General features: G+C 40.6%; 1 protein-coding gene across 1 annotated transcript; it reads right to left on the minus strand.

Moving 5' to 3' along the window:
- Window positions 1–665: 665 nt before the first annotated feature.
- Window positions 666–26,439, minus strand: LOC116325221 (ubiquitin carboxyl-terminal hydrolase 22-like). Its single transcript, XM_031746052.2, has 13 exons — window positions 25,967–26,439; window positions 13,477–13,609; window positions 12,021–12,134; window positions 11,822–11,923; window positions 10,045–10,211; window positions 8,361–8,520; window positions 7,767–7,869; window positions 6,465–6,623; window positions 5,033–5,159; window positions 3,862–3,953; window positions 3,388–3,450; window positions 2,792–2,941; window positions 666–2,706 (listed from the first exon to the last, which is right to left on the minus strand). Exons 1-13 carry the CDS (start codon window positions 26,084–26,086, stop codon window positions 2,664–2,666), a joined length of 1,533 nt encoding a protein of 510 aa, XP_031601912.1. The 5' UTR covers window positions 26,087–26,439; the 3' UTR covers window positions 666–2,663.
- Window positions 26,440–27,449: the final 1,010 nt, after the last annotated feature.

Raw genomic sequence — 27,449 nt, forward strand, 5'->3', positions numbered from 1 at the left:
TACACTGCACAAAGCATGTGTGAGTGGTCTCAATACCCATTAAAATTAAGCATGTTTGCTGTTGTAATAACCAGACTTTATTTTTATTAATACGCTACCTCGCTGTCGTGTTTCAATATTGTTACAAGGTGGCTACGGCTTATTTCCTAATGTGTGTTTATGGAGACGAGGGATTTGTGCACTCATTTAATTCTCAACCAATTTTCTAAGGATACAAAATGTTAAATTAAAATCCAATTTACTTTAAACTGTTTTAATTAGTGGGAAGTTATAGTAACTTAACACAAATTAACACAAAATAACTGTCATAGCAAATCATAAATATGAGACAAGTTTAACTTATGTCATAAATAATCAAGTAATTACTTCTATAATATAAAGTGAAGGGATATAGCCTCATCTTATGTGCTGTTTTAGTGCAGGATGTGGTCAAATGCCCACGACCAGGCTTGTTCTTTTTTTGTGTTGCGGTTTTGAATGTGACCACAAGGTGGAGCCATATCAGCTGTTGTGTTTCAGCGTTCAGTCTAAGTTTTGACAAAGTGAGACTCCATTTTTGTTTCTGCCTTGTTCTTCTATAACAGTACATGCACTGCAGCGCTTCACTTCTGAAAATATATTTTAATGTGCAAACAAAAAGAAAGAAATGAGACAGACAGCATATCCATATTCCAGTTTTGTTCTGAGTTTAATCACTGAAACGAATGAAGCTCTCCTCTTCCTTTTCGTTTCAGCTGTGTCCCTGAATGTCCTTTGGGCGGTCTCAACTGCTCCACGACAGAACAAAACCACAGTGTGACCATTTCAGAAGTCTTCAATTTCACTCTTCAGAAATTCAGCACTGTCTACGAGCTGAGGTTACGCAGGAGACCAAAGGATATGCATGTTGGTTTTCAATAGAGCAGCTAAACAAACAGGGGTTCTTTTTTTTTTTTTAAATGTGGCATTACTTTGTGATTGGTTAGGGCCCTGGTCTTTTTTTTGTTGTTTTTTTAAATACAAGTTTCAATCCGTCAGTTTTTTTTAATACACACAATCAGTGACCACAAAACCCTGACACGTATGTGCGTTATCTAGTCTGAGTTGACAAACGATTTAATAGAACACTAGGTTTGCAGAGGCAAGACATACTGTAAGCCAAACTGGTCTACACCATCCACAGTTGCCATGGAGAAGATTAATACTGATGGATGCAGAGCCAGACTGCAGTCGCACAGGGCCCATATATGTGCAATGTGTTTAATCCACTATAAATCTCAAACAGCCTTCCCACCCAAAAGTACAGAAAAAAAAATCATGACGGGCAACAAGCCTCGAGCCATTACTAAGGGCAACTTTTCACATATAAGATCATGAGAGCCCAATCGCATGCAGTGCTGTTAAAAGGGCTTCTTTTTTTTTCCTTTGCACAGAAACATTCAAGGTGTTCAACTCGAAGAGAACACATCAGCCTCACATATTACAGGACCTGATCTGTAGTTTTGTGTATTGAATCTTCTTGTCATACAGTACAAAAACCCAAAGCTCACATTCAACATACACACTTTCTAAACAGCAAAAGGTGAGCCAATTAATCATCACCATCATTATACCAACAATTCCACAAGAATGAAAGTATAATACGTCAAAACAAAAAAAAGAAATTTCCAGTACCAGGACAGCAAGAAACATATATGAATGTACTGAAAACAACAATTAAAAAAATAAAAGACACTTAAAAGAAAACAAGTAAACAAAAATTTCAACGAGTCGCTAAAAAAATAAGATATTCCCTGCCCTCAGCCAGACTTTAAAAAACAAAACTGAAACAATCAACACAGTAAATAATGAAACATGAGAACACTCAGGTCCAAATCTGTTTAGTTTCCATGGCAGCGCTTCCCCAGCTACTGGCAAAGGCAGCGTCTCCAAGCTCTCCCATTATTTCTTTGCCCATAAAAAATAGATGTATACTAGATTCATACAGTATTTCATAACTAAATTCACAAATGATAAGAATCATAACCATAAGTTTAAAAATGTCCTTGCAAAGTTCATAATACGCTGATTTATATATTTAATTTTTTTTTCCTTTTTTTTCCTTTTTTTTTTGCATTCAGTCCTTTATGCATATGACAACATACTGTCCTCCATCATCACTAAGTTAAATGCTTGGTCAGCTGAAATGAGAGCACCATGGGAGAGAGATGGAGAGTGTGTGGGAGGTGGAGAGGGACGGAGGGTGTGGGGGTGGGGTCAGAATACTGTGAGAAAAAAAAATCCAGATATGCCCAATCGGCGTGACAGTCTGTCACGCTCAGACTCTGCCCCTGCAGCAGCAGGAAGGGGAAGGGAGAGAGAGCGGCGGGGTGTGGAGCCTCTTCCCTCTGCCCAAGCCTGGAACTGGCGGCGCCTGACTCTTCCTCCTCCTCTCCTCTTTATTCAGTTTTGTCAAGTAGATGCCAAGAAGTAGCTCAGTGCTTATTTTGTTTTCTTTTGAAAGTATGTGTGATTTTACACGTCTCTTTTTGTTTGTTTGTTTGTTTGTTTTCGTCCTCCAGAACTGGAGGAGCAGACTGGTAGTCAGAAAGTTTCAGGTAGCTTTGTGTGTTTCATCCTGTCGCCAGTCACATGACTGTCTCATTTAAAAGCAAGTGGTTCTTCATGGTCATTGGTCACAAAGACTACTCATACTCAAGGAACTGTTTATGGTAGAATAAGAGATACCTAGAAAGAAAAGAGAAAACAAAATGAATTACAGTATCACACTGTATCAGATTATGTAGCACTAATGTTGTGTTTTGACTTTTACCCTTCACTATCGAGTACATCCTTAATGCTAGCCTTGGTGATTATGGCATCATCACATTTGAACCACTGATCCTTGTGCTGGCGGATGAAGCTGGTGTAGTGGCCACTCTCTAATGTGCCTTGGTGGTTGACCACAGCAAACAAGGAATACCTGAAAATAAAAAAGGAAAGAAAACTGAGTTTTTATACAGGAATATCCCATCATCGCCCCAGTAAATGAGCGCTTTCGGTTCAAAACCCAGCACCATTAAACTTTAAGGTCATTTTTCACACTATAGAGATATTAAGGAAAAAACATTTTCACTGTGTCCTCTTGCTTTACCCACAAGCTGTCAGTTTTATCGACACAGTATATTCCCAATAAATGTCCTGGAAAATTAAAGCTGTTGTAGCTGCAATGGATGAAAAAAACTAAGAAGCTTTTAATAGGCTTCAAATTGATTTAATTAGGGGAAGTCACAGCCGGATGGTTTGGGTCATTAGCATGTGCTACTGTGTAAGAGCTGAAATTTCTTCTTTGATGTCAGACAGCAACAACTGCTGAGAATTTAGTGATAACTATCAGCTCGATGTATATACATATCCCAAGATACTCACTTATTGTCATTGTTTAATACATCAACCGACTGTTGATACTGCCCGTTCATTCTGCTCTCTTTACTGTAAAAGACAAAGAAGACAGTTAATGTTTGAGGCAAGCGTAAACTGCCTCAAAAATCCACTAGGTGGCAGAATACTACAATCAATGAAAGCATGTGGGTTCTCTGCCTGTAACACTAATGATATTTCAGTTTATGAGTGGAGCTGAATGGATGCAACATTCAGGGGTGGGGCAAGACTGCTGCTGCATGCTCTAGTGACACCAGTGTATATTACTAGGGAGCATTTACACAAAGCATGTCATAAAATGTAATAAATGAATTGGGAAGGTGAAGGATATACGAGGACAAGTATTTTTTCCCATTTGGGTGTTAGCTGTCACATATTTACTATAACATATATATGAAAAGAAAAGCTGAGGGCCTGATCAGTAGTAAAAATGAAACATGTAGACTTCAGTGATCATCTTACCTGGACGCCATGAAGGGCGTCATATCCAGCTCTAGGGGGAAGGAAACATACGTGGTAATCTTCCTCCGTAGTTTAGCAGAGTGCTCAAACCGCTGGAGAGGCCAGAGAGGGTTGACGAGAAGGGAGACGGGAAAAGGAGAAGGGGCAAGAGAGAGAGGCGGGGGATGGGGAAACCAATACTATATGTTTAGAATTAATAGGCATCATATATATTAAAAAAACAAACAAAAAAAAAACATGAGTGAAATGTATGTTTTCCACCCTGGCTGTCAAATATTACCATATTTGTAATGAGATAACAAGTGAGGCTGATATCTATCTAAGACAACATTATTGCAGCCTACAAATACATTAGGTCTCCAGTATTGCAATAAATAAAACATGAAGATAATGGAGGACCGTATGAGTCATTAAAAATCATAGATGTCCTGGGACACTGCACAAAGGTGCAACACTGTAGGAGGCAACAACAGCTAAATTGAATTATGAACACACCTACGCACATGTACCAGCCAGCTAAGGCACTGCATAATGTGAACCTTGCTGACATCAGATGAAAGGCTGCATACACACAGAGCAAAATGAATCATATATTAAGGCCACTGCAATATAGAACAAGTACAGATAATTGAACAGCAGAATGCATTGGCATGAAGGCAGAAAGAAGGGAAAGTTCACGTCAAGATCAAATGCATTTGTTTTTCATCTGGCCTGCAGTGCAGTTGCAAACTATAGGAAACACGGAGCTAGTCAACCTTATAGCTTGGCATTAATGTTTACATCCTGTCATGGGCAAGGGCAGGTTCAAGATTCCCTCTGTGCAGCAAAAAAGCTACAAAATGTGTAGCATGATGGAAAGAAAAGTAGTCCCTAGATAAAACTGCTCAGATTGCTGCTCATGTTTTTAGGGGATGAGACCTTAGCATTATAAGGAAATGCTTATTAGCTCAATTACATATAAAAGCATGCAGGAATCTCATCAACGCATGCACACATTTGATTTTAAGGGTGAACTTTCCTTTTAAGCCACAGAGCTCTTTTTACTATTTTGGAGTGGTGACAAAATTAGACGTGCGAATGTTAGATCCTCAGATTAGCCTTAAATAATCAAACTGTCAGACAGTGACAGACAATGTAACAAGTGATAATTGGCAGCACACGGGTGACTCACTTTGAGATGGAAACATGCTACGATGGGAAGCTTCTTCATTGTCAGCTGTTTGGTGGACTCCTGGTAACTATGGCAACCGCCACATTTTATTTTGGCACTGCTTCCTAGATGCTCAGGTCGCGTAAACCTGCAGAGTGAAGAATGCAATAAAGAGAGAGGGGAGAGATGACGTGTTAAAACGTGCAGCCAGAAAATGGATACGGAACGGAGGCATGAAACGCGAGAAGCAGGAAGAAAGATTTCTGCGTGGAGTGTTTCTGGTTGTGTTAGATGTCCACTGAATGTGGAGCACACTAAGCTGTTCTCAGTATCAGTGGAAGAACATGAAGGTCTGTATAATATATGCTTGCTTGCACGGTTTTGCTGCAGCACATACGCATGTCAGTTTGCCTAACGCAAAAGCCCATGTGGTGTCGCCAACGCCTCTATCACCATGGCAATAACATCAACCAGTTCTGTAGCTTTAAGAGACTTGCTGCAGCAACTAGAGATGTGTGAGAAGCTGCAGTAAAAAAAAAAAAGTCAGCAGGAGAGGAGGTGAGAAAAAGAGAGGGGGAGGATGAGACAAATGTGAGTGGTAGAGAGTGAGGGCAAACGGGAAAAGAATGAAATAAGATAAGGAGAAGAGGAAAACAAATTGAAAGAATGAAGAGGCAGTAGAGGAGATATGAGAGGTCACACTCCCTCTGTCAACCTGGTGATGGGAGAAGATGAGATTCAAGGATAACACGGCTGTTGTGCCTGAATAGAAACTATATGCAACCCCCTGTACATGTGCAGGGGTGGGGTGAATGTTTGACTGCTGCTGAAAAGATGCAGGTGGACTGATAAAAGCTTGTTTCCTTTTAAAAAATTATAAACTGATTTAATTCTATCCAGCAATGATTAAAAACTATCAGTGTTACTGACTATCAGCGCAGATTACCATGCCTACAGTGTTTTGGTTTGCTTCTGCTTTTTGTTTATGTATTTTACATCACACTCACTGACACATCCACAAGTATTTTTAAAATCAAGAAAAAAAATGTTCTTCTTTGACTCTCAAAAAGAGAAAAAATGCCGACAGAAACATTTATTAAAAAACAAAACACAAAAAAACCAAACCGTCATTTACATAAAAATGTGAAAAAACACTTTTAAAATGCCTGCAAAATCAGCAGGTGACAGTATAACTCTAATTCCAGCACCATGCTGCCAGTCGGCCGTGCCGCTGCCACTATAATCCATAATATCAGTTTTCCATGTCTAGACATAAACAGGGAGTATCTGCACCTTAGATGGAGTTTCCAGCAGGCCTTTTTTTTTCAGTGGCTTTAAGCAGTTTTTCAAAGTGTTAAAGTGTTGCATAAAAAAAACAAAACAAAAGAAAGCACTCCTGTGGAACTTGGACTGAGCGTTATGAATGAATGAATGAATGAATGAATGAATATACCTGCGCAAGCAGTCTGTGAGCGTGGTGGATCCTGACAGGTGGCTTTCGCCATTAACTGTGCTTCCATCCCCTCCAGGGCTGAGGGGCCAAAAAGGCGTGGATGAGCCAGGAAGGTCCAGACTGATGTCCCAGAAAGGGTCTATCGTTGTGGAAACCCCACTACAGGGAAAAAAAAAAGAAGAAGAAGGAGGGAGTCCAATTATAATGTCTAACTATTAGTGTGTGGCTTTGTGTAGTTCAGTGGCAGTATGATGACATAGATGGTAACGAGTAAGATTAAACTCCCTCAGCCCCTTGAGATTCTGATCATGTCTTTGTTTAAGGCTGATGGAAGACTGAATGTGTGCATGTGAATAATATCTACACAGTTGTTCCGGGTCCATCTGCAATTCAATGATGTGTTACGTCAGAGAAAATGGCTTTGCGAAAAGAATTTGTATTACTACAGCCCAATAAGCGTGATGGACTGCAGCCCGGGCAAAACAGAGGCCTCAAGTGCAAAATGCGTAGAGTATACATAAATATATATGCACAGGGGTGGGCTGCCAAATATTATCAATGTTGATTAGATGAGTCATGGTTTTGCAATACCCAGAGAAACCAGTGGGTGGCTAGCAAGGCAAGCAGACATGCATTTATGGCGATAGGAGATCAGCTCTGCAGTAATTTGACACCAGTATGGCACTACTTTAGTTTGAAAGCCTTTGCTGATGCATTTTATTGCTTAAGAGCTTACCCATTATATTCAAAAAGCGATTTTAATGATTATGAAGGGGCGTGATTTACTGCCACAGTGATGCACTGTCATGAGCAGCTCTGCATCAGCAGTCTCTACTTTCACAGTGGAGGCAGGTAATGTCACAGTAAGCTGGGCTGGGCTTGCCTGCAAGTCTGGGTGAGGTGCTTTCCAGTTCAGTGCAGCGTGCTAGTGTTAATGTGACAGGACAGCTCTAGGGGGAAGCAGGCAATGCTTGGGTTGCGCTGCTGTCTAGACAACCTCCATTAAAGCAGCTCTGCAGGGACTGGGTCTTTGAATAAGAGCGCAAAAACCAATGGCTCCCCCACTACTAGAAGATGACAGGAATATATGGAGGATGCATGAATGAGTAAATGTTGGAGGGGAAAAAAAAACAGAAGGCGTGATGCTGCTTCAACATGAATGCTTAGTGAACATCTCGAGTGGGATTGTCTTTCAGCAGTCCCTTTCCATTGCATCATGGCGGGGTTTTTATCTGAACACACACACACACACACACACACACACACACACACACACACACACACACACACACACACACTTACTGGCAAACTTGACAGGTAACATCTGATTGCAGGCCCCCGGTGAAGATTTGGTCAATGATGCAGTTACAGTGGTTTGGATTGTTGGCTTTCTTGCCATTGTCGTCTGTTGACCAGAGAGAGGAGACAGTATGAACACACAGAACTACACACTGCCCACCTCTTTAGCACATTTAAAAGCTTCACAGTGCCTCGCTCCCACTTCACAGCTCTTTATTCTCTCTAGCCAATCAGGGTAAGCCTTTCTGTTGTGGCTATGACTGAGTCAACCTGTCATTGCACTGCACCAGGGCCTATTGACATTCCTTACACTACTTGCTTGCTGTCCCTTTGGTACATTGTAAGTCTCCTTCAGTATGTTTCCAGTGAAGTAAGGCACTGTTGTCTGTCGGTAGATTTTAGGTATAATTCGATATGCCAGATCAGAGACAGTAGGTGGCTCTGTCTCCTAACACTCCCCTCAATCTCAGCCGACACTGCTCTTAGCTGCGTTTACTCATTTAAGTCAAACTGGAATTTCAGACTAAAGTATTTATGGGCCACAAACTCAATAAATAAATAAACCCATTAAACTAATTGTGTTTAAGGACGACTTACTGATAGTGTCTCCTTTGCAGTGCCTATGCAGTACATCCAATGCTGCAATGAGGAACTCATGGGCATCTTGCTGCTCGTAGCCTGCGAGGTGACGTGCATGAGTCCACACCAGGTGCAGCAGCCGGAATGGAATGTGGGGCGAACGGTGGCCCGAGTAGAACTGGGAGAAGGGATGAAAGATGGGACAGGTGGGTGAGGGTGAAGAAGAAAGGTGGTTAGCCTATTTTTCCAGGTGTTACTAGGTGTGTTATTTTATCCACTTCATTCCAGTCTCTTTTGGCTTTTTTGTAAGCACTTCATTCTACAGGTCTTGCCAGATATAAATGAATTCTAACAAATGTTACAAAACAGAGCCAGCTCTGATGACAGCAAATCCACAGAGAGGGAAAGTGTAAGACACAACGCAGGCAAGTCAAAGCGGATGGGTGGGGGAAAAACGGGGAGAGTGTGCAGCAAAAATATCCATCTGTTATGTGCTGGAGATCTCTGGCTTGCTGTTGAAATTGGACTGAGAATTCAGGGCAGGTCAGGATGGACAAGCAAGTGACAAAGCAAGTACTGGCAGGGTGCAAAAACAGTGCAACGAAGTTCCAACAAGAGCTCATTAACGCCAGAGAAGGATCTCATTTCCCGACGTGCGGATAATGCGCGCACGTCGCTTTATACTCCTCAGTTTTCTCTGAAGTCTGATTGAGCGGTGAAAGAAAAAAAAAAGCTGAGCTGACGTCTCTTTTTGAATCTTACAGACTCTTCTCCTTTTCGGCAGTCTGAAGGTGGCTGACAAACGAATTACGCGACAACGCGAAGACAAGAATAGGGGAGAGGAAGAGGAGAGAGTCGCTGATCAAAGCAGGCCGCACCTCCCCTTTTCAATCCAAAAAAGCTGCCTGAGATCACGCAGGTGCCTGCAGAGCCAGAAGATGACTTTTGATGAAGATACAGAGGGGAGCTGGATGTAACCTATGAAACAAGGCTTAGGCACCAAAAAAAGACTGCTCATGTGCCAGGGACTGTTTAAATGTAAAATCCTGAATTTCATGTCTCAAAGACACTTCATGTGAAATACAAGTGAACAGTTCAGCTAACTGAGACAGGACAGACATGTCTGTGTGTGTTGCGGAGGTGGGGGGCTGATGACTCAACTCGTTATATATTATAACACCACTTGCCAACTGTGTGCCGATATACACTGCAAATGAGAGGATGTAAGAAGGAAGTGAGACAGTGTGGGAGCAGAGCAGGCAGTCATTACGTAAGACTCTGGGTTGATGAGTTTATTAGACATAAAATGCCTATTTTCTGTTGCAAGAAGAAAAAACAGTTAAGGCTTTTTAAAGGCTATGTAATTTAAATCTGGCTGATCAGATTCAATAAAGGTGTATAATTACTGCATTCTGCTCATCCATTTGTATGTGGCACTCTACATTCCTTTCAGGCAAGATTTCTTCCCTTGTCTCTGCCTCCCTCTTTGGACTTGACAAAAGAGCACAAGAGTGACTCAGCCTTTTATGGCAGAGAAAACATTCTGTATTGCATGGTTGTTAAAAATCTCTCAAATTATAGCTGTGTACACCCAAAAAAAAAAAAAAAGATTATAAAAAACGAAACATTCACAAACCCATTTTCTTTGTGCCATTTACCAAACCTATCTAACAAGTTTGCACATGTCGACTGTGCATCGTACCTCCTGAAAAAGCTGCGACATCTCACACACCAGACAGGAGTTTGATTGCATCTCGCACTTGTGTCTGTCGGAGAGAAAGAAGTCTCGTAGCAGTGGTGTGTGTGTCAGAGCCTGAACGATGCAGTTCATGAAGCACGTGTTGCCCAGATTTATTAGCCCTCGTAAACCTGCGGAACAAAAAGGGAATAAAAGAAGAGGGAGAACATCATGGCGGTGAAGGTTAAACACAGCAGTGACTCCAATTCACACTGGTGGCAATGGAGAGATTTTTAAATCATATTTATCTTTGAACTAAAGTGAATTTCCTCGTTCAAAAACATTTTACAAGTCTTTTTTTTTTTAATGCTCTCTCATTTTAAAGTCTAGGCTTTCACTCAACTTAGCCAGACAGTTATCCCTAACCCAATTCAGCAATGTTTTAGCCGTTAGCTTTGGGTTACCATCATGCTAAAAGCTGTATTGCTCACCATTCATCACTCACTGAGTTGCAACGGGTTTCCCTGGGCCTGTTATTAAGAACTAATCCCATAGTATCATACTGCTACTACCATGCTCTACCATGGGGGTGTGACCAGAAGATGAGCAGTGCCTCATGTTCACTAAGAGCTCTTTCCAGAAAGTAAAATATTTATCTCACAGTCCTTTAAATGGCATTTGGTAAACTCTGTGAGCTGTCATGTGTCTTTTACTGTGAGCGATGGTTATCCCTACAAAGGACTTTTGAAGATGACACATCAAAATTCTATGCTACTGGGAATACTCGTTGCTTTTTATGCCTTTAGCCTGAGCTGTGGTGCGACATAATTTTAATCACAGAGCTCTGGAGAGTTCATTGGATTTCACGCTTTTTGTACTGGCATGTCGTGTAAATTCTGAAACAAATGCACCTTGTCAGAATATAGAGTAAAGTAAAAGGTTTGAACACTTTTTTTTACATTTAATAAATTGAGTTCAATTTGTTTTTTAACTCTAGATTGATATATAAAAGGCTGGTTGATTTATTTAAACATAATGAAGTTATGCATAAAAGCCACCAATGCTTTGTGATCCATTTTTGTTTGGCTGAAAAGTTAATATGGTGTTGGGTCAGGTATGCCAGCAACACTGTGTGCAACTTGGATGTGTTCCCAAAGCTTTGAATGAATTCATTTAGAGTGAGAAATGATGGCCAGAAGAACAGGTGAGACACAGCTAGATTTTGGGTCTAATCCAACTGACCAAGGTTTGGTTCTTGATAAGAGTGCTCAGTGAGCGCCTAAACAATTTAGACTGGTCATGGTGGGCGCGCACACATAAAGACACAAGTTCCACCGCCCAGTCAGGTTGACCAAGCAAATTGTTTGAAGGTATAAAGAGAGTGAAGGCTGGTGGGAGACGGGGTGGAAAAAAGGGTAAATTACTACATGTACAAAATTAGAGACACGATGGAAACAACAGGAGGGGTAAAAGCATGGCAAGAGATAACTCCGAAAAAGGAACAAAGAGAAAACAAGTTCTGGGTAGAGATAGACACACATTCTGATGTAGTGTGGACATATCTGAGAGTGAACACTGTGTCCTGCCTCTCCCAGTCCACTGCCTGTGGGGCTGCCCAGTCTGGTTGACCTTGAGTATTACACCTAAATGCATGAGTGACTCCAAGCACACTTGCGCACACACACGTGTACACAAACACACAAAGAGCCATGGAGAGAACCCACAGCAATCACAACTGTGATGAGAAGAAAAGCTGTGCAGATTAAGACGTGCAGAATAAACAATGCAGTCCATTGCCCACCTATGGTGCAGTTTGTAGTGATTTTCCTCCGCTTTGGATTGTGTCGTAATAACTCTAGCTCCCTCTTGGTCGGCTCCCATGTCGTGTACTTTTCCCCTATGCCTGTGGACAAATGTGACGGCGCAGAGATTACCAGGCTGCTTTAGTTTAAAAAAGAGAAAAGAAAGAAAACTGTATTAATGAAAACAGAATGCTATACCTTGCAATTTCCATGCTTTCCTCTGTTCCTCTTTGGCAATCTGCTCCATGTCTTTGTCGTAAATGTAGTCTTGACACACAAAACAATATATTCCACCATATAATAGGTCTATTGCTGTAGGAAGGAAGGAGGAGGAACTAGAGTGAGTGATAGATTGCAATCAAATTATAAGTAGATTTTTTTTTTTTACAGTAATAGACATAGGGTTTTTTTAATTATTATTTTGCTGTCTAAAACCACTGATAAAACCAAGTGTTACCATCTTATTGCTTCCACTAGAAAAATTACAGATGTGAGGCAAGCAGTGATGGAAAAGGTGTATTTGTCTACCACCCCCACTTGTGCTTCCCATTAACACAACCCACCTTCTTCCATTTTCAAACTCCACAGCAACAATATTTCAGCTCTGTTGCTGTGACAACCTATTTTTAGATTAACCGGACATCTTTCTGTTTTTGGCGCTACTCACAATAAGAAGGTGAGCTAATGCATCATGTAGAAAAACCAACCGGTGTATATGTGCTGCTCAGTGTTTTGCAAGAGCGTGAAATAAGAAAAGACAGTAAAATATATATAGAAATAGGATGCTCCTCTGCATACAACAGCACCCGGTTAATGAAGAAAAATTAGAATAATACAAGTGGCAGAGAGAGGAGGAAGACAAGGTCCTGCATAAGGCATGAGAAGCACTTCAGCACTCGTGCTAAAATGAGTAAAGCATAAGAGCAAAACAATGAGAGGATGAAGAGGTGGGGAAATGAGGTTGATAGAAAAAAAAAGCAGACAAAGAAGGCATGAGCAAAGTCCTGTGAGTGAGCCTGCTAAGAACAGGAAGTGAAAATGATGGGAACAGAGCACTGAGAAGGGAGCTTGACATCTAGCAGTGGAGCAGACAAGGGAGTTTGGATTAATTTGATTAGAGGTAGAGAGGAACAGAGTGCCAGTGTCAGGGAGGCACCTGTGGAAAGCTCAACGCTAATTAAGACCGTATCCCAGCACATGGGATGGGGTGTGTGTGTTGTGTATGTCTGTGTGTGTGTAACCAAACTGCTGAAATGGATTAAATCAATTAAAGCCATTAAGATGTGTACAAAACTGTTCTATTGTCTCTGTTGTTTCCACATTAATTTGTGCTCATCAGGGTGATGTCAAAATCTTGCTCTTTAATACCTTTGTCTTATTTAGCATAATTGGTATGTAATGTTGAAGCTACTCTTTTTGGTAGCACAAGATTAGCAAAAGTCTACCATTCCCTTGCTGAAGAAGACTCTGGTAGTTTAAATGTGACTGGCATAGGCACCCCCACAGGAACTGTAATGCGATGCAGTGCGAGTAGGGTTTGGCTCCTTGGCTGCTCAGAGGTAGTTGAGATCAGCATCTATTTTGCCACTGGTCTTGAGAACAATTTAAATATAACCAACTAGGGTCTTAGAGTACGTGAGAGTGAGCAACTTACCTAGATTGTGTCTCTTGTTTTTTGCGTGTTCGTGGATGTGTTTCTTCGTAAAACAGCCAAAAAAGACGCAGTAGAGACAAGAGTGGAGTCGGTTCAGGTGGGCGCCACACATGTGACAGATACACGACTTGGCCTGGGAAGAAAAAGACCCAAGGGAGGAGGGGTTGGGAGAGAACAGGGGACAAAAAGAATTAAGATCAAGGCAGGAGAGGACAAGTCCATATTTTTGAGAAAATCCTCTGCAGCAGGACAGAGCTTAGAGGCCTAGTATTGGTATACAGAGCAGAGAAATAAAGTTCTATCTCAAAGTCAGTCAAACAAACAATTCTGAGGACACAAAGCTTGAATGAATCTGACAGGAGGACAGACTAAAGACTGCTGGGCCTGCTGACAAATCAAACGCAGCGACAAATTAATTTCACAGTGAATCTTTCTGTTTTAAACACGTGCAAGCCATAAAAGGGTGTTGATGCTTGACAGGCACACCAGAGGATGCAGACAGTGTGCGGGTAACTCACTAACAGCAGTAGGTATGTATTGCCAGTGATTTCATTCATACCACGGCATAACTGGCAAACATGCAAAAACCTCTTCCTTAAAGGAATCAATGTAGAATAATAAGCAGCAACTATAAAGCTAAAATGCTAAAGAGCATGAGTGACACAGAGGATAAAGGATCTGTTCTATGAACACAATGTGTAGAACTATAGTCCTGAATAATGTGATCAGCAATAGAGTAGGACAGAACTGCTTGACATGCAGGTCAAGCATTTAAAAAGGGTGAAAGGTCAACATGAAACTACTATAAATAAATATATAAATACAGTATTATTGATCTACTTAAAATCAGAGCTTTGCCTGATTTTTGTTTGTTTGTTTTTTAGGAATCTAAAGGACACCACAGCAGAAAGTTGTCAGCATGCCTGTTTGAAAGGAAGAAATTGAATAAGGAAGGGAGGAGAAAGAAAGCAATCTAATCAAAGCCTTTCAGGGTGCAGACCTGATGCAATGAGTCACCCACTTAGAGGGGAGATAGCACAAAAAGAGCTGTGAAGTAGGTGAAGATACAGAAAATAAAAGGAAAAAGTAATGACCGGATAGCTTTCGGTTTTACACTTTTAGGCATAGTGTGTGAAACTAACCTCACTCTCTACTTTATAACTAATGCTACTGCACATAAACTCAGCGGTCCCGCGTTATGTTGTCTGCCTATTGTTAACTTTGAATTGGGATTCAAAAGCGTAACCTGAGACACTCTGAAAAACATTAACCGCCATTGTGCCACAGAAATAAAAAAAAAAAATGTTAAAAAGAGGTCCAGTCAGTTTTGCCTTCTTCTTCCTGGACAAACCACATATTAGTGAACATTAACAGTGTACAATGAAATGGTATTATTATACAATTATCACTAATAATGCAATCATCATCCCTAAAATAACTAAGTGTAAATATGTTCTGTAATGAAACTTCCCATGACAAAGAACTGGGCAAAGAAGTGGGAAGTTGAATTGGGCTTCTACGGGCACATTAGTTTCAGGTCTGTGTAAAGGTTTTGTGTTTCAAGAAACTAACATTATAGCTGCAAGTAACAACGCCGTTCAGCAAGGCACAGTCTCTAAAATCTCATCTCGCCGCTTGGTATGGCTATGCATTTTGTTTCCAGTGGCCCCTAAAGGTGAAATGCAACATTTTTATGCTTCCTTAAAAATTTACTTTCTGACATGTGATATTTGGACAGAAAGTATATTTAGACCTCACTTCCTGAGACAAACACTTAAAAAAAATCCTTACAACTCTTGCAAATGGTGGTTTGAAGCTCATCTGCACCAATGTTCGACACAACTGGAGAAAACAAAAAATTCACAATTACTAATATGGTGAAAACACCTCAAGCTGAATTAGCCACAAGCCCACAAATTCAGCAACTCACTTTCAAAAGCCAAACACCCCTAGAGACAGTCTGCTCTATTTATATTATATATTTCCTTTAGGCATTATTATTAGATGCTGCATACATTTTCAGTACATTAAACTTGCCTTTTTGCTTATTGTTAGCTTATAGTTAACGGTAGATTAGGTGCCTCTGAACCAATAGTTATGCTGCTACAGTCTCAGATAAAGCATCTTCTCTAGCACATGCAAAAGTTTTTCAGTGGAGCTGAGGTCTGTATTCTAATGGCTAACCCATGTGTCAAAATGACTCATGCTATGTGGACCCCTCTTTCACAGGCTGAGCCCGATGAATCTTAGCATTGTCATCACAAAATAAGCTCAGGGAAGAAAAAAATTAAATGATGGAAAAACCTGGTTATTCAATATATTCAGGTAGTCAGCTGACCCATTTTCTTGTTGAACCTAGCCCTCCATTGTAATGAAAGGCTCTTTCTTACTTTACAGTATACCTGGGAATGGGGGGAAAATAACCCTGATGATACAATGAACGGTTTATTCGCTGTAGCATTATCAAATGTGTAACATGTCATTTCTTAAAAATGGCAAATGAATTACCTGAGTCACCTTCTTCTCCTTCTCCAACACTGATTAGTTACCTTCTATTCACCTTAACCTGGCTTAATAAATACCACCATGACTAGTTATAAAGTAGTGATGGATGGTCAATTTGGAGGAAAAAAATCAGTTTGGACTACATAAACAATAATTTATATAAAAAATATTGATATCGGGTGATATTGATACCCAATACAGCTCTATTTCTATCATTTCTCTTGTCAGTTACTTGCAACAGATTTTTTTTTTTAGTTAACACCACAATTTGATATGTTAACAATAACAGAAATGCCACTGTTAATTGTACTTGAGGCATTATGTTTTTTTAGCAGGGGAAAAAAACAAAAAAACAGTTGGACTGAGACCTGAATCCCTGCAGAGATGATTTATCAGTGGGAGTGGGCAGAAATGGTCACAAATTGTGTAGGAGCAAGTGGTTGCAAGATAAAAATACCATTCCTGTGCAAAATTCTACTGTTAGAAGAGAAAAGAATTCAAAATTCACTTATTTGATTTGCAAAGTATGCTAGTCAGGGTGTGATACCTCAAATGCGGACAGTACCATGCAATGACACAGAGGTAGCCAGCAGAACTCCCAGTGCGGTCTATGTTTTGGATAAGCATTAGTAGGCATGGGCTAGATTGTGATGACATTGCAGTGGAGGGGATATTCAGGGTTGCAGGCACTAAGCTCTGTTTTTATTCAAATTGGTCTGTGAGGCAGCCAGCTTTGAATGCGTGTTGGGAAGAAGGGGCAGCACCAAAGAAAAGCTCTATGAGCTTGGTGAGTGAATAATCTAAGGAAATGAACTAATTACGTCACTTAAGACTAACATCTACAACAAACTCTAAATCTTTAAGGTCGAGTGTAAAACATATAAAAGGTAAAATGGGAGACAGTAGTGGTATAATGATAGAGTGAAGAAGCAGTTGTGTTTATAGAGTATAAATTAAGCCCTAAATACACCAGTAAGAAAAGCTACTCACTGTACTTAATATTAAAAACATGTTTTTAACTGCCTGTCCAAACCCATCCCACCAGCAGTGATGTTAATCCCCATTTCTCTACTGCACCATAGCACCAAAAACAAGAAACCCTGCTAATGCCACGCCTTACCCTACTCCTCACCCTCCCCTACCTCAACACATCTGTATTGGGCAGAAAATCTATCCCTGTTCTCTGCCTCTTACAATAGTTCACAGGCTGTCTACTCCTCAGTGTCAGCAGTCCTGCATCTCTGTCTGCGCCTGGAGCTTTTAATGTTCTATTAGATCAGCTATTGATCAGCCGCTGGCTCAGATGACTGGAACAAGTGTCGAGCAGGTAGCAAGCTCATGTTCGTGCTGCGCTAGGCTGCATCTCCCACCTGGGATGCACGCTCTTTGAGGACGGTTAGGCTGTGCTCTGAGTGAAGGGAAATGATGCGCAAAGTTGCTGATTTATAGAAGAGCAGATTCAGAAAGGCACCGATTTAAATGACTATACCTCCAATCTATTATTAGCATGGGCAAAAGAGGGCATAATGCTTTGTGGAGTCCACTGAGGCTGTGTGGGGCTGCTTGCAAAAAATGACCATGATGGAATAAATATGAATCCTCCAGTGCTCTAGATCTACTTCACAAAAGTGCCATCAATATGTCACACTTACTCCAAGCATTAAGGGTAATGCATTCAGTTATTCAAACGTAGCCAGTAATGTGATGAGCTGTAACTGAGGAGGAGAGAGAATGATGACAACAATTATGATGTGGACAAAGGTCTGGCTCAACGGAGAACCTTCTTGCTGCTGTAAAGAGAGGAGCAAGGAGGGGAGGGGCAACAAAGTCAATACAGACTAGAGAGCAAAGCTATATGAGAACAGTGACTCACCATGCTGGCCTAGCACTCATAAGCCCATGCATGCTTTTCAACACACACACATACATTAACCGTAACTGACATTAACAGTGCATACTATAAATATGCCTGAAAACACACAGCAAACACAGACATTGTTAGACATTTGCTGTGGTACTTGGACACAAGTGTGTACATATACCGAGTCTTCTTTGACTCTATATTTAACATGAACAAGTCAACAAGAGGCTGAGGAAGGAAACTGATGGTGATGCTCCAGAACCACACTGCTTCTGACTGACCTCATGGGGCTGTTGCCTGACGCTGTCTTGGCAGAATGATGCTGTAACCCCCCACCCCCACTATTTTCAGATAACAATGCCTGGCCCACAACATGCACTTTCAGTAAGCTGCCCTAGAGATACACAACATGAATCTATATGTTTTCACGTCAGCTCATTGCATGGTCTGTTGAAAGTGATATGAATGCTGTGTGGTCTTGGCTTGAGAATGTATTCCCACCTCATACATATGAATTTTAACTTGTAGGAGACATAGGGGATTGTTAGAGTGTGTAGTTTAGCCTCATACTGTCACATATAGTGGTATAATGACATAAAGCTAAACCCTAAGCCCCTAGTGTACAGAGTCTACTTTTTCCAGGAAAAAGAAAAAGGCAGACACACACACACACTCACACACACCTGAATAAACAGTGTATGAAGGAGAACTCCATACTGGGGATTTGTGCAGATTTTGTAGGCCTGCAGAACACGTGACAATCTACATAGTGAATATGTGAGAGTAATTAAGATCACTGAGTAAGGGAGGGACAGGCTGCATTCTCTATTCTTTTACTCTTTTATTTAAGACATTAAAGGATGTGGGAGAAAACAGGCAGCAGAATGCAGCAGTGAAAGATGAAATATGGCATTTAATTAGTAATACTGTATTCAGAGATCGTCTTCTGGAATATGCATATACTTGGAAACCAGCCACACTCCCTTTAAAGGTCATTGTGAATCAATGCAAAAAGCTCCATCACACAAGAGCACAAAGCCAACATTAATTCAATTCACCTCTTAAAAACAATAATAATTTATGAACAAGTTTGTTAAGCTGCACAGATGTTTAACTGTCCAAGCTAACAAATTGCTATATGGTTATTGCAGCTATCAGATGCCCACAGCCTGCTCTACCAAAATAAGACAACTATTTATTTAATCAGAAATTGAAGAGCAGCTTGTTTTGAATGGCACCCATGGACTAATCAGCAAATTGCGTGTTTTTCCCTTCAGCACCAATAAGCCATAACCATCACTTGTGAGAAAATCTATAAGCACCACTGAACAGAGCCACAATGGAGCTATTGCAATATAGCTTCCTTAAAAGTGATATTACAGAGCAGACCCAAGTAATTGTCATCCAAGTGTCTGATGCTATTGTCTTTCTCACAAGGAGAGAGAATGTTTTGTAGACATAATGTCAATCCCAAGAAAAGCTGTCACTTCAGTGAAAGGTTTTAACTATAGGGAATAACTGAGTGTCTACAAAAAGAGATTGATTGCCTCTTGGTTCTGGGCTTGGTCAGCCGCTGGAGAGTGACTGACAGCTCATTAGCCAGATGGTGGTACTAAGGGAGGGCTGGACAGCAGCCTCATTGGCTGGCTCATGCCACGAACAGCATGCTTTGTGGCAGTGATGCCTTTCCAAAGCCTGCTGGTCAGTCAAATGAGAAGTGTAGTTGAAGGGAGGGCAATGAAAAGAAACAGTCTGTGGGAGAGGAAGAGGGAATCAGTCAAAGGGAGATGAGCCCAATGAAATTGCAAACTCATGCTCTTTTCCGCTTACAAAGACTCCCATATCTGAATATTCGGGTGTAAGGATCAATGAGGCCATTGCTTTTTCGTTTTTGTTTTGTAAACACCGATTTTCTCTTTTTTATAACGCTCCACTCCATTGTTTATCTAAGAGTAACCTTCCATGCAAAATCCTACCCATATGCTTAACCAACACTTTACATATGTGGCTATTATTTGTCAATTTTGTACCTACTTACTTAAAATTGCTTCCAAATGGAAGATTGTTAACGTTTGTCCTTTGGTATGTCTTACCAGAAAAGAAAAAACCCAGCATGGTATAAAATGCACCTAGGGGTACAGTACAAAGAAGTTCACAGAGTGTGTTACAGTTGCCTCAGGACACAGAGTATTTATGAGGCAAGACTTTCTATGACTAAAAAACTGGGAGGCAAACAGCATGTGAAAGGGGCACCACAAGGTGACACACCAGGTCCATGATTACTCTGGGAGGGGTTTACAGACCATTTGTTTAGTCTGACTCACTGAGCCATAGCCATGGTGCCTGACAGACCGAAACCCACATAAGAAGAAACCAAGGAGTGACAGAGAGCATACAGACATGGAAAAAACAGGCCTGGACAGGGGCCCAGAAACCAAAATCTGACATCACCAAAGCCACAGAGTGTTGCCTGCAAGCCAATCGGATGAGAGGGGAAAAAATAAATAAATAAATAACAGAAAAATAGACCATTTGATTATGCATTTCCCAGGATCCACAAAATCAAATTAATTCAGATAAAGATATAATTAGAAAAATAATAATTCAACTCATGTTTTATTTAATTCTAATAAATACAGAACTCTGCATAAGTCTTGAGTAACCCAACCATTTCTTTGTTCCATTTCGAAGTAGCCAAATTTTCTTCTAATTTTTAAAGTAGTTTTGAAAAACAGTTCTTCCCAAGGTTTTTCAGTCCTTATACCTGACCATTTTCAAAGAAATGTGATATTTTTTTGTGTGTTTGATTGTTAAACCACTTCACACTGACCTATGTATCAATCAAGCATAAAAAGGCACCCGACTCAAGGGATGAATCAGTGCTCTAACTACACATAACAATACAACCCTGCAAAGAAACATTTTTAAATTGTATACAATAGCATTTTTACACCAACAAGATGATTCCCAAAAGAAAACTATTAGCCAGAAGATTTGGCGTATAGTGTCATGGTGTGCAATGTGTCCTTAAAAATTTAAGAAGTGACAATTGAAGCTTGAAAAAAAGAAGTGACAGGCTTAAAAACTATCCAGAGAAGATGGATAGTATCTAAAAGCCATGCCCTTAAGAAACGGGGGGTGAATCCCACAAAGACTTCACACAGGACCTGAGAGATGTATGTGGCCCTTATTTTGATCCATCTACTGTTCACTGAAGCCTCATTAGAAATGGTCTCAATGGAAGAGTGACTGTCAAGAAGCCATTCTTAAGGAAGGGAAACTGGAAGAAAAAGCTGGGGTATGCCAAACTACAAAAGAAACCGATTGAAAAATCAGTAATAACAGGGCATGTGGGATAATATTTTCAAATGTATCATTTTTTTGTTCAGGCTGTGTGGAAGAACAAAGATGATGATACAAAAATATTGACTTTCAACCTATTGAGAATTGTACAAATTCTATTTGTGCATTATATACACTATATTTCCAGGGATGTATGTAGATGTTTTAAAAAAACATAGCTGCACCTAAAGAAATGAGGAGTAGCTGAAGATTTCTGCACAGTACTGTACACCAATAAAGTTAAATAAAATATGAATAATCAAAAGAGTATTTGAAACAAACTTAATGGGCTAGACTTAAGAAGAACCATGGCTGAGCAAGGTTTACAAATAAAATAAAGTCAAGGTAACGCAGGCAGCAGCGGCGTGGGCGCAGAAGAGGAAAAAAGCGTGATAAGAAGCGACTGTAGGAATAGATCCTGGCGCTACAAACGTATGCTGATGAGTCAAGGAGCAGGCCTGTGATGCGATGGAGGCAGATCTGACAAAGAGATCTCCTCATAGCACAGAAATCAGGCGCTCTCTGGGATGGGCCGTGCCTCGGTGATTTTGTGCATGTGTGCATGCCAACTGAAAGAAGAGGAGGGAGAGACGGGCGTCGTAAATGTGTCATCCTTGAAAATATATCCATTTTCTAAAATTTCCAGCAGCATCTAGCAAATGATTTATTTCTCATCTTCTCTCATCAAAAGCAGAAAAGCACAAAGGGGGGTTTGCACTTATGGGAAAGGTAGAGGAAGGCTGGGGGGCAGGAGGGTATGGTTTCTCAGATCATATATGATTTATCAAAACTAGAAAATACAAGTTCAGTACTGTCAGCTCTCTAATCATTACTCTTTAATCTAAGTAACAGCACAATCTTCAAAGTAGTTATGGCTGCAAAAATTCTGCCAACCCCACCCCACTCTGCTTTCATCTTACCCCGTTTCCACTCAACCTAGGGTAATAGCTGTTGTTTAACTGTATTGCATAGACCCTCACTGTGGAGTAGTCCAGTAAAGGAAATAAGAGTCCATCTTCCTGGATTAAACAATGTCAAGATAAATAAGTATGAATAGAGGCATTACCACTTACAACCATGGCCATTCACAAACTATAAATTTTAAATACGACTGAAAGATTAGCCTCAATCAAATGACACAAAAGCTGCTCTGACACTCTTCTGTCAAAGTCCACTTAATTGGAAATCTGGCAATTACAATGACAATTAAGAGAAAAAAAATGTCAGGAAACAGCAGAGAAAAGGTGCCACACAGTATACCCATTTTAATCACATGCAGAATTTAAACCACACTAGCTTAGCATATCAAAAACAGAAGGGATTTGAAAGACAGAAGGGAAAACAAACCAAAGCAATGGTCTTTCCTTTCCAATCCTGTGGCTACCCAGTATGGCTGATGAAGATCTTTCCACTAACCAGCATCTAGGTTCTTGTTCAGGGCTAAATACAATAAACCACACACTTATTCATCTGGAATAAATCCACCCCGAAGACAAACAACACTGTATACTTGTTTATTCTTGCCATTTCATTTCATGGGGCATCTTCAAAACGCCCCTTTATTTGTATTTAATTGTTTTCTCAATGGACCGTTTGTGTCCCAATTATGAAATGATTTAGAGGCCATTTGTGATTGTGCAGAGAAGACGGTTGCTACATTTTTAGAACAAAATGACACCAGGCTTCAGGCGTGACAGAGTCAACAAAAAATAACAACATTAAACGTGGAGTTTATGGTTAATATTTCGACTGTGTGTCAGTAGCAGATTGCAGAGCATTGCACAGCAGATAAGAGTACTTGTCATTCCAGATGAATGGGGAATTTGCTCTAGAACCAAAATGCAAAAAATAAATAATCCTAAGGTCCTCAAAATGTAACACACAGGATCCCAGGCCACACGGGGTCACCACATCTCTCCTGCAGTGTCCTATTCCTGATGTTCAATCTACCGTGTTTTACCAGTGACAGTTTGTACATTCAGAACAGGTGACTGCGTAAATGCATCACCTGGGAATTGATATTGGCTTAAGGTAGGAAGAGTGACAGCTTACAGGAAGGCTGCTGAGGACAGTCCCTTCTAAAAGAAGATGGGAAAAATGCAATACAAGATTACAAGATTACAAGGCACTTCTAAAACCAAAACCACACTCTCATCTTTCCAGAAGGTGCCTCTTAATTTACAGGGCTTCCCACTAGTGTAAGACGAATATGCAAAAGGAACTGCACAAATAAGCTTTTATCTAGTGAATGAATATGACATTCACAATATCCCTCAGTGTCAGTGTCATCTAATCAAACCATTTTGATGCAATAAGTATTCAACATAAAGTCATACTGGTATCTAATGATCTTAAGAACAAACACAAAGTGGTCTCACCTTATGAAGACATTACTTTTGTACCACTGAACCAGTACAATAGTGCTCTGCATGTTACATTAGTTAGAAGCTAAACAGGCTCAGTGACAAGTTGTAAGGCACAAATATTTCAACTAAGTAAAATGCAGAAACTGTAACTTCTCTTTTTTACCTGCTTTCAGCCGTATGTAAACATGCTATTTCAATATAATAAATAGTCATATGCTCGATGACGGAAATATAACAAGGTACAGCAAGCAAGAAACATGGATAAAGCCTGCATGACTCTAAGGCTACAGGCGCATTGTGATAATTTGACATGATAGAGAATCTAGAGGGGATACATTATAATGAAAAACTGAACTGATAACGCACATGGAAATGTGGAGCACAGAGCATGAATTAAAATGCAATCCAGTCTGGAACTGAAAATGTTAAACTGTATGGAAGCTTGCTCGTCACTACTTTCAATGCAAAACAGTCATCTATCCTTGAGCACTTAACATCTAGCAGGATTGGGCCTGGAGGACTGTTATTTATGCAGCATACTACCAAGCACAGATGGTGCAGGATTGATGGAAAAAAAATAGGAAAAGAAACATCACTATACCTCTGATAAACTGCTGTTGTGTTTGTCTCTACATTGCAGACACATGGAAAGATTTGTTAGATGTACGTCTTATGTGAAAAGCGGTGCTTGCTGCTGATTCAGAGACTCTGGAAGATATTATTTCGCAAAAAAGATGGTTGTGTGGAGCTGACAGGAATATTGCTGAGACAGAGAGCGCTGCAAAACAGATAGTGAAAGATTCCTCCCAAACGTATAGGACAAACCAGGTTAGCCACCACTAAACACAACAACAGGAGTTTAGCCATACCACTGTCCATCACTGAGAAGTGAGCAACACCTATGACAAGTCATACTTTTATGATGGACTTGAGCTGCTGTTGAGCACTTTCTTGTCTGTGGTGTGCCAAAGAAACCAAACAGGTTTTTAAAATAAATTGTAGCAGTGCCCCCCATTAAACAGTCATGTATACATTTTTTAGATGCTCTCTTACAGTTTTGCTTTATAATTCTGCTGTCTTGGGTGGGTGAAAAAAGAATTAAGACAGACAGGGTGAGCGCTGTGCTCAAGTTAAAGCATGTCATTCTAATACTGTATAAGCAAAAAAAGGGTCACTGACCATTTAGCAGTATTTGCTCTAACATACCCGCAATGTAACTGAGCCATGCTTTTGGCTGTTCTACTCATGGTCCACCCTCCCCAACAGGCATTATTTCTGGCTGTAACCGTGCATCACAAACGATACAAGGATGGGGCCGATTCCTCCTGCTACATTGGTTTACATCCAATATTCTGTCCACTAAATGAAGAGGCACTGAAGCGGATGGGTAAGCGGGAGGAAAGAAAGCAAGCCAGCTCTTATTCATCTGAACTACCTGCATTATGTCAGTGAAGATGAGGAGAGGGGGGAAAAGCATCAACTCACCAGCTCTGCCCATCCTGCAACACTGTGAAGTACCTATTTTATCACAACGACATAAATATGCATCACAACATGCAGGTGAAGCATAGATGGCTTATAAGCAAGCAACATTCAAACTGTTGCTAATTCAGAGTGAAAACAAAGCCAAGCTAGTCAATGTGAAAACAGTGGCTCAAAACCAAACAAAAGAGGAAAGAAAAAGAAGAAAGAAAGGGAGTGATAGGGTGGGAATATAACAGAAACTGCAGCACGGTCCAGTGATGACGTCAGTGTAGAGAGATACTCGTAGCTGTGTAGGCCAAGCAGGTGTGGGATGAGCCCAAAAAGAAACTGGGAATAAAGCAATCAGCGGAAGCCCCTGAAAGCGACATGGTCAGGGTAGAGAAGAGAGCAAAAGAAAAAAAAAAGGAAACACACACACGCGCACACAAAACAATGACCTAGGAAGCCCAAGAGAAACCCGCTAATAACGTGAGGACTCAGTGTGTTCGTGCGAAGACACAATAGGTCCCAATTGGTGTGGTTACTGTTAACCCGTGGCCACAACTCCAAAAAAAGGAAAGAAAAAAAATCCAAGTTTAGACATCCAGCAAACCGCTCAGCTAATAGCCGATTTGCTCGAATTATCATTGTTTCACTTAATAAAGACAATTTCAGTGTTTCAGTTAATTCTGCTAAGGATCCTACAGTATCCGCAGTTCACCAGGCAGAGTCCTGCTAGCTAACTTACCGGTGGCTAACCGTAGTACTGGCAACATTTGCTGCTGCAAGAGTACTTTCATTAAGACCGTAATTATTTTGTGATTGTGCTTCGTGTGGGACACCATTTGCACTCCAGTTCTTTGTCTGTCTGTGCCACATTAAAAATTATTTCACTTCTGTTTGTGAGGCTAGCGTTGCAGTTCCTGTGTTTTTTTGTTTTTTGTTTTTTTACCTTGCGTCTCCTGGTCTCAGCAGTACCACTCCAAACAAAGCATTGGTATATGACTCGAAGATTTTGTTTCCAATTATCCACCTTATAACCGTTCACATGGGAGCACCCGGCCGGACTCATGACAGACAAAACATTCAGTATGGGTTTTTAGGTGACAATGAAAAGTCTCCTGGATTATTCACTTAGCTAGGCTAGCTAGCACGAACTGTCTGTCCAGAAATGGTTTCCGTTTGGAAATGGGACAATCGATGTAGTATCCAAAAATGCTCCTCGGGCATCTGACAAACACGGTCTTTGATTAACTAGGTCTAAATCTTTTCATGTAGTCATCAAACAGAATTATCACTTCACTAAAATTCTGTTCCCCTTGCTGTTTTGACAGTTGTCTTTTCGTTTAGCTCCACTTCCACTCTCACGATTAGTTAGCTTTCTTTCTCTAGTTAGCCTGCTAACACTCAACTACAGCTTCACAATGCCCGCCCAGCCTGCGCTATGATTTGCCACAAAAAAATTACGTCACTACGTTCGTGTTGGAACTCGAATGGTGTGTTTGTTTTAGAGCCTAGAGTGTCCCGTAACAATTGACTTCGTCGATGACACTGGCTCGAGACAAACGCCTCCTGCCCGGGATAACGTGGAATATATAACCGATCCAAATTTTACAAGAACGTTATTCTGAATGGTGCACACTACATCCATGAGTGGAAGGGTTTGTTGCTTCTGAAATAAGCAATATTAAAAAAGAACAACCTATTTGTTGCTGTCCTGTAACATGTCCGCCTCGGTTAGAGGATGTTTTATTGAAGCGATGCCCTCTTTCTTACATAAGTCACTCTTTATTCATGTAAAAGTTTCAGTTTATGATTGCAGTGCAGTTGAGTGTGTGACATAATAGCAATAGTGTAAACTGAATTTTTGTTTATTTGAACATGTGCAAAAATCTCCAGCACATATTTGAAGGTATAGTCCTAACTATTAAACTTGTAACCCCTTTAAATTAGACAATTGAAGCCTACCACCTAGTGGATAAATTGTGCATGGGCATAAAGGATGCAAGGAAATTTGAAAATGTTTATGCCGAGATGACTGACATGAAAGTAAGACAGTTAGGGAATAATTACCCCTGGCAGAGGGCTCAAAAATGCAATGCTAATCTTTAAATATAACTATATGGTACACGGTATGTCAGCATTTAAGGCCTTGACAAACTACATATGGAAGACCTAAGACTTTTTATAAGCTTTGTATGAAAGCCAGCCAACAGGATCCAGTGGTCTTGTTGCCAGCATCCCGGTCACCCACGATCACCAAAGGCAACAGAGGACCTTCTTAAGCGTTGGTAATACCTAATATTCACAACATTAGCCAGGTGGCTTAGTGGATAGTGACTTATAATCTTCTCATACTCGTGCTGTATTTAGGAAAGGTGGTGGAGAGAGTTGTAAATCAGTATATCTGCACCTGAGATGACGACAACCAAGAT

Source organism: Oreochromis aureus, linkage group 4 (assembly GCF_013358895.1).
Source record: "Oreochromis aureus strain Israel breed Guangdong linkage group 4, ZZ_aureus, whole genome shotgun sequence".
Classification (NCBI taxonomy): domain Eukaryota; kingdom Metazoa; phylum Chordata; class Actinopteri; order Cichliformes; family Cichlidae; genus Oreochromis; species Oreochromis aureus.